Source organism: Dendrobates tinctorius, unplaced genomic scaffold (genome assembly GCF_039654945.1).
Source record: "Dendrobates tinctorius isolate UK_male_01 unplaced genomic scaffold, ASM3965494v1 ptg000424l, whole genome shotgun sequence".
NCBI classification, from domain to species: Eukaryota; Metazoa; Chordata; class Amphibia; order Anura; family Dendrobatidae; genus Dendrobates; species Dendrobates tinctorius.
In genome coordinates this window covers 565,001-577,493 of record NW_027362088.1, presented here as the reverse complement: position 1 = coordinate 577,493, position 12,493 = coordinate 565,001, and the positions used below count along the sequence as shown (strand labels likewise).

At 60.1% G+C, this 12,493-nt stretch overlaps 2 protein-coding genes across 3 annotated transcripts in view; one reads left to right on the top strand and one right to left on the bottom strand.

The window, feature by feature from the left end:
- The window catches only part of GPS2 (G protein pathway suppressor 2), a 46,799-nt gene extending 38,237 nt beyond the window's left edge, over positions 1–8,562 (bottom strand). Inside the window, exon 1 of the mRNA XM_073564061.1 lies at positions 8,354–8,562. Coding sequence (XP_073420162.1) covers positions 8,354–8,490 — 137 coding nt within the window. The 5' untranslated portion in view covers positions 8,491–8,562. The remainder of the gene's footprint in view (positions 1–8,353) is intronic.
- Positions 8,556–12,493, top strand: part of NEURL4 (neuralized E3 ubiquitin protein ligase 4) — a 112,227-nt gene continuing 108,289 nt past the window's right edge. For both annotated transcript variants that reach the window (XM_073564057.1, XM_073564056.1), the window contains exon 1: positions 8,556–8,834. In XM_073564057.1, coding sequence (XP_073420158.1) covers positions 8,673–8,834 — 162 coding nt within the window. In that variant the 5' untranslated portion in view covers positions 8,556–8,672. The remainder of the gene's footprint in view (positions 8,835–12,493) is intronic.

Genomic DNA, 12,493 nt, shown 5'->3' with positions numbered 1-12,493 from the left:
ACCACCTACAATGTCACCGATTGTGACGACCCCAGGGTTATCCGCATGTTCCACGTGAATATGCTGAAGCCCTACCGGGAGCGCCCTGAAGAGGTAGTGGCCAGCTGTGCACCTGAAGCAGAGGATTTAGCCGGACTTCCCTTGCCAGATGTCTTAGGGGAAAGGACTCAGTCTAAAACATGGGACCAGGTACATTTGGGTGAAGACCTAGGCCCCCGGGAGAGATAGCAGGCGGAGGCGTTGTTGAGGCTGCGACAGAGGATGTTTTCAGAGAGACCGGGGTACACTCGCCTGGCACAACACAAGGTTGAGACCCAGGATCAGATCCCCCTGCGACAAAACCCCTTCCGCGTCCCTGAGTCTGTACGAGAGGGGATGCGACAAGAGATGTTGCGTTTAGGGGTCATTGAAGAGTCAGATAGTCCCTGGGCATCCCCCGTAGTGTTAGTGCCCAAGAAGGATGGGACTACACGGTTTTGTGTAGACTATCGTAAGCTCAATGAGAAAACAGTGACGGATGCATACCCCATGCCGCGTGTGGATGAGTTGTTAGACCGGCTGGCGGGGCCAAAGTATTTGACCACCATCGATCTATGCAAAGGCTACTGGCAGATTCCCCTTAGTCCTGCTATTCCCAAGTCGGCATTTGTCACCCCGTTCGGCTTATTCCAGTTTCGAGTTATGCCATTCGGGATGAAGAATGCCCCGGCGATCTTCCAAAGGCTGGCTGACCGGCTTCTGGATGGTCTCCAGGACTATGCTTGTGCCTACCTGGACGACATCGCCATCTACAGTGCGACATGGGAAGAGCATCTAAATCACCTAGAGACAGTATTGGACAGAATCCACCAGGCCGGAATCACCCTGAACCCAAACAAGTGTCACGTGGGCAAAGCAGAGGTTCAGTATTTAGGGCATTGGGTGGGAACTGGGAAACAGCGACCAGAACCAGCCAAGATTGAGGCCATAGCCAAATGGCCCATCCCACGCACTAAAACCCAGGTCATGGCGTTTCTAGGGACAGCGGGGTATTAGGCTGAGTTCACACGTTGCATTTTTTTCGCGTTTCCGCGGCGGTTTTAACCGCGCGATTTTGCCGCGAAAAATAAGCATCCCATGCATTCCTATGGGATTCCGCAATGCTGTGCTAATGCTGCGGTTTTTACCGCGGCGGAATCGCTTCGCGGTAAAAACCGCAGCATGCTCATTAATTTGCGGAATCGCGGCGATCCCGCACCCATAGGAATGCATTGTTCCGCTTACTTCCCGCATGTGGCTGTGCACACCATGCGGAAAGTAAGCAGAACAATTGCGGATGGTACCCACGGTCCGGAGGAGAGGAGACTGTCCTCCGGGCTTTGGGTACCATATCATTGTAAAAAATAGAATTTAAAATAAAAAATATTGTTATTCTCACCCTCCGACGTCCCGCGCAGCCTTCCCGCTTCTCTTCACGCTCCGGTCCCAGTAGTCCTTTGCGAAAATGCTCGCGATGACGTCCGTTCTCGCGGGATCGCGAAGTCTCGCGGTCATTCGCGAGACGTCGCGATCCCGCGAGAACTGACGTCATCGCGGGCATTTTCGCAAAGGATTACTGGGAACGGATGCACGGGACGTCGGAGGGTGAGAATAACACCATTTTTTATTTTTTACATTCTATCTTTTACTACTGATGCTGCATAGGCGGCCTCAGTAGTAAAAAGTTGGTCACACTCGTCAAACACTATGTTTGACGAGTGTGACCAACCTGTCAATCAGTTCTCCAAGCGATGCTACAGATCGCTTGGAGAACGCTAGCATTCTGCAAGCTAATTACGCTTGCAAAATGCTAGTTTTTCCGCGGGAAAATCGCGGGAATTTAAAATGCAATTTTCCCGCGGACTGGAATTCCGGAATTCTCGCGGTAATTTCCGCGAGAGTTCCGGTACGTGTGCACTTAGCCTTACAGGAAATTCGTTCCCAATTACAGCAGCGTAGCCAAGCCCCTCACTGATCTGACCCGTAAGAACCAACCCCGCCAGGTAACCTGGACCTCAAAGTGTGAGGAAGCCTTCCGCCAACTAAAGGACGCCCTCACCAATACCCCTGTATTGGCCGCACCCGATCCAAATACACGTTTCCTGGTTCATACAGACGCTTCTATGTTTGGATTGGGGGCAGTACTGAGCCAAGTCGGGCCGGTTGGCCAAGAACACCCGGTAGCTTACCTGAGTCGGAAACTACTGCTGTTATGATGAGTCACCGAAGGAGGAAAAAACAAAATACCAGCTAAGTCCAGAAAAACCAGAGAGGTTGGCAGCTATCGGATTGCAGACCCCTGAACCTATCCACAACAACTAGCAGTAGCCGTGGGGGGTTCCTACGGTGCCCTAGACCCCTCGATCACAGCCGGAGAACTATATAGCCTAAAGACAGAAAGGGGAAAAACTAAACTGCCCCAGATCAGACCCCAAAGCAATAGGCAGCCCCCAACATATAATGACGGTGAAGCAAGATGAAAACACTAACACAGATAGAAAGATAGGTTGAGCAAATGATGGGGCCCAAGCTAACTACATAGGACAGGATAGGAAAGCTGCTGTCTGCCATCCGCAAAAACCCTATCAAAATGAGCCAACCGACTGATAGGAAAAACAGGCCCTGAAGTCGCTAGGCTTCAAAAGACGATATCAGCACTCAGGTATATTCTGAAGACAGAGCAAAATATCAACAGATCAGAGACAAAAATGGAATTCAGCTCACCCCCGGCCGGGGATGGCAGAACGCCTAAAAAACAAGGCAAAACAAAAGCAAAACTGAAGAGTACAAAGCAGAGCAGAAAAACTTAGCTTTGAGATGCAGGAATCAGACTGGTCTCCAAGAATCCAGCAGGAAAATCACCAGCCAGGAAGAAGGGCGTCAGCAGCCTTATATCCAGTCCTCAATTCCAGCCACCCAGTCATTTGGTAATCAGCCTCACTACCTTCCTTCACCAGAGGAGTGAGTTCATCAGACCTCAACGGTGAAGGGAAAAATGAACTCACAACATACTGCCCCGTGAAGTAAGCTATGCGGCCATCGAGAAGGAGTGCCTGGCGGTAGTATGGGCACTCAAGAAGTTGCAACCATATTTGTATGGACGACAGTTTTCCCTCCTAACAGACCATAATCCCCTAGTCTGGCTTAATCAGGTCTATGGAGACAACGCCAGATTGCTGCGGTGGAGTTTAGCCCTACAACCTCTGGACTTCACCATCCACCACAGACCCGGCAAACAAAATGGTAACGCCGATGGACTAAGTCGACAAACGGAACTTGTACCAACCCCATAAACTTCGGTCATCCCCAAACCGATCCGTTGAGGATCAGACTATGTATGCCGATCGCGTCGCTGAAAAGGGGAGCCGTGTTACAGAACCACTCAGCACCCAGAATATGTTGTGCAGTTATATGTATGTATAATAGGTTCTATGTGAGATGCATGTCCCTAATGCATCAGCCCACAGGCTGCGCCCCGGTGCAAAGGGGACACGATATTCTCCTTTTGTCCGCCCTGCCCCCACCTTTGTAATTCCCACAGTAAACATCAGCAGGCTCTGGCCACCTGCGGCTTTTGTAATGCATGTCTGGCCTGCCGCTTTTCTATTGGCCTGCCCTCTGTATCTGTGTGATATATTCTGTGTCCTGAGAGTAAAGTGTTGTCAGACTGGAAATACGTGGAGAAGCAGTGATTTTTTATATGCGCCCATGTAACCAAGGAATTCCAGCCAGCGTCATTCATTCAGACTCCAGCCAACGCAGAGCGGACGTCCGAAAACACGGGGTGGTACTGAAAGAGGTACCCCAGCTTGGTAGACCCCGTTACAGTCACGCTCTTGTATCAGGAGATGTGGTGATGTGTCGGGGGGCCGCACCCTTGTGTGCGGCCCTTGTGTCGGGGGACGCGCCCTTGTGTCGAGGGTGTGGTGATATTTCGGGGGGCCGCGCTCCCGTATCGGGGGCTGTGGTGATATTTCGGGGGCCGCGCTCTCGTATCGGGGGCTGTGGTGATATTTCGGGGGCCGCGCTCTCGTATCGGGAGCTGTGGTGATATTTCGGGGGCCGCGCTCTCGTATCGGGAGCTGTGGTGATATTTCGGGGGCCGCGCTCTCGTATCGGGAGCTGTGGTGATATTTCGGGGGCCGCGCTCTCGTATCGGGGGCCGCGCTCTTGTATCGGGGGCTGTGGTGATATTTCGGGGGTCGCGCCCTTGTATCGGGGGCTGTGGTGATATATCGGGGGTCGCACTCTTGTATCGGGGGCTGTGGTGATATATCGGGTGCCGCGCTCTTGTATCGGGGGCGGCGGCGGTATTTCGGGGGTCGCGCTCTTATATCGGGGGCTGTGGTGATATTTCGTGGGCCGCACTCTTGTATCGGGGGCTGTGGTGATATTTCGGGGGCCGCGCTCTTGTATCGGGGGCTGTGGTGATATTTCGGGGGCCGCGGTGATATTTCGGGGGTCGCGCTCTTGTATCGGGGGCTGTGGTGATATTTCGGGGGCCGCGCTCTTGTATCGGGGGCTGTGGTGATATTTCGGGGGCCGCGGTGATATTTCGGGGGTCGCGCTCTTGTATCGGGGGGCTGTGGTGATATTTCGGGGGCCGCGCTCTTGTATCGGGGGCTGTGGTGATATATCGGGGGTCGCGCTCTTGTATCGGGAGCTGTGGTGATATTTCGGGGGTCGCGCTCTTGTATCGGGGGCTGTGGTGATATTTCGGGGGTCGCGCTCTTGTATCGGGGGCTGTGGTGATATTTCGGGGGTCGCGCTCTTGTATCGGGAGCTGTGGTGATATTTCGGGGGCCGCGCTCTTGTATCGGGGGCTGTGATGATATTTCGGGGGTCGCGCTCTTGTATCGGGGGCTGTGGTGATATTTCGGGGGTCGCGCTCTTGTATCGGGGGGCTGTGGTGATATTTCGGGGGCCGCGCTCTTGTATCGGGAGCTGTGGTGATATTTCGGGGGTCGCGCTCTTGTATCGGGGGCTGTGGTGATATTTCGGGGGTCGCGCTCTTGTATCGGGGGCTGTAGTGATATTTCGGGGGCCGCGCTCTTGTATCGGGGGCTGTAGTGATATTTCGGGGGCCGCGCTCTTGTATCGGGGGCTGTAGTGATATTTCGGGGGCCGCGCTCTTGTATCGGGGGCTGTAGTGATATTTCGGGGGCCGCGCTCTTGTATCGGGGGCTATAGTGATATTTCGGGGGTCGCGCTCTTGTATCGGGGGCTGTAGTGATATTTCGGGGGTCGCGCTCTTGTATCGGGGGCTGTAGTGATATTTCGGGGGCCGCGCTCTTGTATCGGGGGCTGTAGTGATATTTCGGGGGCCGCGCTCTTGTATCGGGGGCTGTAGTGATATTTCGGGGGTCGCGCTCTTGTATCGGGGGCTGTGGTGATATTTCGGGGGTCGCGCTCTTGTATCGGGGGCTGTGGTGATATTTCGGGGGTCGCGCTCTTGTATCGGGAGCTGTGGTGATATTTCGGGGGCCGCGCTCTTGTATCGGGGGCTGTGGTGATATTTCGGGGGTCGCGCTCTTGTATCGGGAGCTGTAGTGATATTTCGGGGGCCGCGCTCTTGTATCGGGGGCTGTGGTGATATTTCGGGGGTCGCGCTCTTGTATCGGGAGCTGTGGTGATATTTCGGGGGCCACGCTCTTGTATCGGGGCTGTGGTGATATTTCGGGGGTCGCGCTCTTGTATCGGGGGCTGTGGTGATATTTCGGGGGCCGCGCTCTTGTATCGGGGGCTGTGGTGATATTTTGGGGGCCGCGCTCTTGTATCGGGGGCTGTAGTGATATTTCGGGGGCCGCGCTCTTGTATCGGGGGCTGTAGTGATATTTCGGGGGCCGCGCTCTTGTATCGGGGGCTGTGGTGATATTTCGGGGGTCGCGCTCTTGTATCGGGGGCTGTAGTGATATTTCGGGGGTCGCGCTCTTGTATCGGGGGCTGTGGTGATATTTCGGGGGTCGCGCTCTTGTATCGGGGGCTGTGGTGATATTTCGGGGGCCGCGCTCTTGTATCGGGGGCTGTGGTGATATTTCGGGGGCCGCGCTCTTATATCGGGGGCTGTGGTGATATTTCGGGGGTCGCGCTCTTGTATTGGGGCTGTAGTGATATTTCGGGGGTCGCGCTCTTATATCGGGGGCTGTGGTGATATTTCGGGGGTCGCGCTCTTGTATCGGGAGCTGTAGTGATATTTCGGGGGCCGCGCTCTTGTATCGGGGGCTGTGGTGATATTTCGGGGGTCGCGCTCTTGTATCGGGGGCTGTGGTGATATTTCGGGGGCCGCGCTCTTGTATCGGGAGCTGTGGTGATATTTCGGGGGCCGCGCTCTTGTATCGGGGGCTGTGGTGATATTTCGGGGGCCGCGCTCTTGTATCGGGGGCTGTGGTGATATTTCGGGGGCCGCGCTCTTATATCGGGGGCTGTGGTGATATTTCGGGGGTCGCACTCTTGTATCGGGGGCTGTGGTGATATTTCGGGGGTCGCGCTCTTGTATCGGGGGCTGTGGTGATATTTCGGGGGCCGCGCTCTTGTATCGGGGGCTGTGGTGATATTTCGGGGGCCGCGCTCTTATATCGGGGGCTGTGGTGATATTTCGGGGGCCGCGCTCTTGTATCGGGGGCTGTGGTGATATTTCGGGGGTCGCGCTCTTGTATCGGGGGCTGTGGTGATATTTCGGGGGCCGCGCTCTTGTATCGGGGGCTGTGGTGATATTTCGGGGGCCGCGCTCTTATATCGGGGGCTGTGGTGATATTTCGGGGGCCGCGCTCTTGTATCGGGGGCTGTGGTGATATTTCGGGGGCCGCGCTCTTATATCGGGGGCTGTGGTGATATTTCGGGGGCCGCGCTCTTGTATCGGGGGCTGTGGTGATATTTCGGGGGCCGCGCTCTTATATCGGGGGCTGTGGTGATATTTCGGGGGCCGCGCTCTTGTATCGGGGGCTGTGGTGATATTTCGGGGGCCGCGCTCTTATATCGGGGGCTGTGGTGATATTTCGGGGGCCGCGCTCTTGTATCGGGGGCTGTGGTGATATTTCGGGGGCCGCGCTCTTATATCGGGGGCTGTGGTGATATTTCGGGGGCCGCGCTCTTGTATCGGGGGCTGTGGTGATATTTCGGGGGCCGCGCTCTTATATCGGGGGCTGTGGTGATATTTCGGGGGTCGCGCTCTTATATCGGGGGCTGTGGTGATATTTCGGGGGCCGCGCTCTTGTATTGGGGCTGTAGTGATATTTCGGGGGTCGCGCTCTTATATCGGGGGCTGTGGTGATATTTCGGGGGCCGCGCTCTTGTATCGGGGGCTGTGGTGATATTTCGGGGGTCGCGCTCTTGTATCGGGGGCTGTGGTGATATTTCGGGGGTCGCGCTCTTGTATCGGGGGCTGTGGTGATATTTCGGGGGGCCGCGCTCTTATATCGGGGGCTGTAGTGATATTTCGGGGGCCACGCTCTTGTATCGGGGGCTGTGGTGATATTTCGGGGGTCGCGCTCTTGTATTGGGGCTGTAGTGATATTTCGGGGGTCGCGCTCTTATATCGGGGGCTGTGGTGATATTTCGGGGGCCGCGCTCTTGTATCGGGGGCTGTGGTGATATTTCGGGGGTCGCGCTCTTGTATCGGGGGCTGTGGTGATATTTCGGGGGGCCGCGCTCTTATATCGGGGGCTGTAGTGATATTTCGGGGGTCGCGCTCTTATATCGGGGGCTGTGGTGATATTTCGGGGGCCGCGCTCTTGTATCGGGGGCTGTAGTGATATTTCGGGGGCCGCGCTCTTGTATCGGGGGCTGTAGTGATATTTCGGGGGTCGCGCTCTTATATCGGGGGCTGTGGTGATATTTCGGGGGTCGCGCTCTTATATCGGGGGCTGTAGTGATATTTCAGGGGTCGCGCTCTTATATCGGGGGCTGTGGTGATATTTCGGGGGGCCGCGCTCTTATATCGGGGGCTGTGGTGATATTTCGGGGGTCGCGCTCTTATATCGGGGGCTGTGGTGATATTTCGGGGGCCGCGCTCTTGTATCGGGGGCTGTAGTGATATTTCGGGGGCCGCGCTCTTGTATCGGGGGCTGTAGTGATATTTCGGGGGTCGCGCTCTTATATCGGGGGCTGTGGTGATATTTCGGGGGTCGCGCTCTTATATCGGGGGCTGTAGTGATATTTCAGGGGTCGCGCTCTTATATCGGGGGCTGTGGTGATATTTCGGGGGCCGCGCTCTTATATCGGGGGCTGTGGTGATATTTCGGGGGTCGCGCTCTTATATCGGGGGCTGTGGTGATATTTCGGGGGTCGCGCTCTTGTATCGGGGGCTGTGGTGATATTTCGGGGGCCGCGCACACACCGTCTCCCTCGCTCGGTGTCCGGGGCGCGGAGCTGCTCGGCGGCTGGAGCGAGACGCGGCCTCTTCCTGTCTCTGTTTCTCACTGCACGACTCGTCCCAGAACTCTGAGCGCGCGGGGCGTCACTTCCGCCAACCATTCGCTAATGAGAGCTCGTCCGCCACCCATCCGAAACTTCCGACTTGTTCTTATCCGCCAACCATCCGTAACTTCCGGCGTGTTCTTATCCGCCAACCATCAGGAACTTCCGGCTGTCGCTGTCAGACTCGTCTCCTTGGTGACATCGTAAAGCGCCCGGGCGGGTGCCGTAAAGCGGCGGCCATGGCGGAGCTGCACCCCCGCACCGGCAAGCTGGTCCTTCTCAGCAACGGGAACCGGACGGCGACCCGCAAACAGCCAGCACAGGAGTTCAACCAGGGCCTGGTGCTGAGCGGCCGCCCGCTGACCCCGGGGGAGGTGTTCACTGTCCGGCTGGACCGTAAGGTGCGAACCTGTCAGTGGGAGGGTCGTGAGCCTGTATGTGCGACCCCCAGAGAGGAGAGACCCCGGGGTGTGAGCGACAGAGACCGCTGTATGATGGTGCGAGACCCCCAGTGTGTGAGGTGTGAGGGCCCCCCCCCAGTGTGTGAGGTGTGAGGCCCCCCCCCAGTGTGTGAGGTGTGAGCGCCCCCCCCCCAGTGTGTGAGGTGTGAGCGGCCCCCCCCCCCAGTGTGTGAGATGTGAGGCCCCCCCCAGTGTGTGAGGTGTGAGGCCCCCCCCCAGTGTGTGAGGTGTGAGCGCCCCCCCCCCAGTGTGTGAGGTGTGAGCGCCCCCCCCCAGTGTGTGAGGTGTGAGGGCCCCCCCCCAGTGTGTGAGGTGTGAGCGCCCCCCCCCAGTGTGTGAGGTGTGAGCGCCCCCCCCCAGTGTGTGAGATGTGAGGGCCCCCCCCCAGTGTGTGAGATGTGAGGGCCCCCCCCCCCCAGTGTGTGAGGTGTGAGGCCCCCCCCAGTGTGTGAGGTGTGAGGCCCCCCCCAGTGTGTGAGGTGTGAGGCCCCCCCCAGTGTGTGAGGTGTGAGGCCCCCCCCAGTGTGTGAGGTGTGAGGCCCCCCCCCCAGTGTGTGAGGTGTGAGCGCCCCCCCCCCAGTGTGTGAGGTGTGAGCGCCCCCCCCCAGTGTGTGAGGTGTGAGGGCCCCCCCCCCCCAGTGTGTGAGGTGTGAGGGCCCCCCCCCCCCAGTGTGTGAGGTGTGAGGGCCCCCCCCCCCCAGTGTGTGAGGTGTGAGGCCCCCCCCTCCCCAGTGTGTGAGGTGTGAGGCCCCCCCCTCCCCAGTGTGTGAGGTGTGAGGCCCCCCCCTCCCCAGTGTGTGAGGTGTGAGGCCCCCCCCTCCCCAGTGTGTGAGGTGTGAGGCCCCCCCCTCCCCAGTGTGTGAGGTGTGAGGCCCCCCCTCCCCAGTGTGTGAGGTGTGAGGCCCCCCCTCCCCAGTGTGTGAGGTGTGAGGCCCCCCCTCCCCAGTGTGTGAGGTGTGAGGCCCCCCCTCCCCAGTGTGTGAGGTGTGAGGCCCCCCCTCCCCAGTGTGTGAGGTGTGAGGCCCCCCCTCCCCAGTGTGTGAGGTGTGAGGCCCCCCCTCCCCAGTGTGTGAGGTGTGAGGCCCCCCCTCCCCAGTGTGTGAGGTGTGAGGCCCCCCCTCCCCAGTGTGTGAGGTGTGAGGCCCCCCCTCCCCAGTGTGTGAGGTGTGAGGCCCCCCCTCCCCAGTGTGTGAGGTGTGAGGCCCCCCCTCCCCAGTGTGTGAGGTGTGAGGCCCCCCCTCCCCAGTGTGTGAGGTGTGAGGCCCCCCCTCCCCAGTGTGTGAGGTGTGAGGCCCCCCCTCCCCAGTGTGTGAGGTGTGAGGCCCCCCCTCCCCAGTGTGTGAGGTGTGAGGCCCCCCCTCCCCAGTGTGTGAGGTGTGAGGCCCCCCCTCCCCAGTGTGTGAGGTGTGAGGCCCCCCCTCCCCAGTGTGTGAGGTGTGAGGCCCCCCCTCCCCAGTGTGTGAGGTGTGAGGCCCCCCCTCCCCAGTGTGTGAGGTGTGAGGCCCCCCCTCCCCAGTGTGTGAGGTGTGAGGCCCCCCCTCCCCAGTGTGTGAGGTGTGAGGCCCCCCCTCCCCAGTGTGTGAGGTGTGAGGCCCCCCCTCCCCAGTGTGTGAGGTGTGAGGCCCCCCCTCCCCAGTGTGTGAGGTGTGAGGCCCCCCCTCCCCAGTGTGTGAGGTGTGAGGCCCCCCCTCCCCAGTGTGTGAGGTGTGAGGCCCCCCCTCCCCAGTGTGTGAGGTGTGAGGCCCCCCCTCCCCAGTGTGTGAGGTGTGAGGCCCCCCCTCCCCAGTGTGTGAGGTGTGAGGCCCCCCCTCCCCAGTGTGTGAGGTGTGAGGCCCCCCCTCCCCAGTGTGTGAGGTGTGAGGCCCCCCCTCCCCAGTGTGTGAGGTGTGAGGCCCCCCCTCCCCAGTGTGTGAGGTGTGAGGCCCCCCCTCCCCAGTGTGTGAGGTGTGAGGCCCCCCCTCCCCAGTGTGTGAGGTGTGAGGCCCCCCCTCCCCAGTGTGTGAGGTGTGAGGCCCCCCCTCCCCAGTGTGTGAGGTGTGAGGCCCCCCCTCCCCAGTGTGTGAGGTGTGAGGCCCCCCCTCCCCAGTGTGTGAGGTGTGAGGCCCCCCCTCCCCAGTGTGTGAGGTGTGAGGCCCCCCCTCCCCAGTGTGTGAGGTGTGAGGCCCCCCCTCCCCAGTGTGTGAGGTGTGAGGCCCCCCCTCCCCAGTGTGTGAGGTGTGAGGCCCCCCCTCCCCAGTGTGTGAGGTGTGAGGCCCCCCCTCCCCAGTGTGTGAGGTGTGAGGCCCCCCCTCCCCAGTGTGTGAGGTGTGAGGCCCCCCCTCCCCAGTGTGTGAGGTGTGAGGCCCCCCCTCCCCAGTGTGTGAGGTGTGAGGCCCCCCCTCCCCAGTGTGTGAGGTGTGAGGCCCCCCCTCCCCAGTGTGTGAGGTGTGAGGCCCCCCCTCCCCAGTGTGTGAGGTGTGAGGCCCCCCCTCCCCAGTGTGTGAGGTGTGAGGCCCCCCCTCCCCAGTGTGTGAGGTGTGAGGCCCCCCCTCCCCAGTGTGTGAGGTGTGAGGCCCCCCCTCCCCAGTGTGTGAGGTGTGAGGCCCCCCCTCCCCAGTGTGTGAGGTGTGAGGCCCCCCCTCCCCAGTGTGTGAGGTGTGAGGCCCCCCCTCCCCAGTGTGTGAGGTGTGAGGCCCCCCCTCCCCAGTGTGTGAGGTGTGAGGCCCCCCCTCCCCAGTGTGTGAGGTGTGAGGCCCCCCCTCCCCAGTGTGTGAGGTGTGAGGCCCCCCCTCCCCAGTGTGTGAGGTGTGAGGCCCCCCCTCCCCAGTGTGTGAGGTGTGAGGCCCCCCCTCCCCAGTGTGTGAGGTGTGAGGCCCCCCCTCCCCAGTGTGTGAGGTGTGAGGCCCCCCCTCCCCAGTGTGTGAGGTGTGAGGCCCCCCCTCCCCAGTGTGTGAGGTGTGAGGCCCCCCCTCCCCAGTGTGTGAGGTGTGAGGCCCCCCCCTCCCCAGTGTGTGAGGTGTGAGGCCCCCCCCTCCCCAGTGTGTGAGGTGTGAGGCCCCCCCCTCCCCAGTGTGTGAGGTGTGAGCGCCCCCCCCTCCCCAGTGTGTGAGGTGTGAGCGCCCCCCCCTCCCCAGTGTGTGAGGTGTGAGCGCCCCCCCCTCCCCAGTGTGTGAGGTGTGAGCGCCCCCCCCCCAGTGTGTGAGGTGTGAGCGCCCCCCCCCCCGGTGTGTGAGGTGTGAGCGGCCCCCCCCCCCGGTGTGTGAGGTGTGAGCGCCCCCCCCCCGGTGTGTGAGATGTGAGCGGCCCCCCCCCGGTGTGTGAGATGTGAGCGCCCCCCATATAGCTCTATGTGTAACTCACTTTACAAGTCTTTATGCCCCGTGAAGTTTTCCGCAGTGTCTCGCTTTACCCCACAAGCTTACATGGGTGTTGGTGTTATTGGGATTTTAGGTGAAACCACTACAAGGTGGCGCGTGCCTGTGACGTGTGGGTCTGCACGCCGTGCCTGTGACGTGTGGGTCTGCACGCCGTGCCTGTGACGTGTGGGTCTGCACGCCGTGCCTGTGACGTGTGGGTCTGCACGCCGTGCCTGTGACGTGTGGGTCTGCACGCCGTGCCTG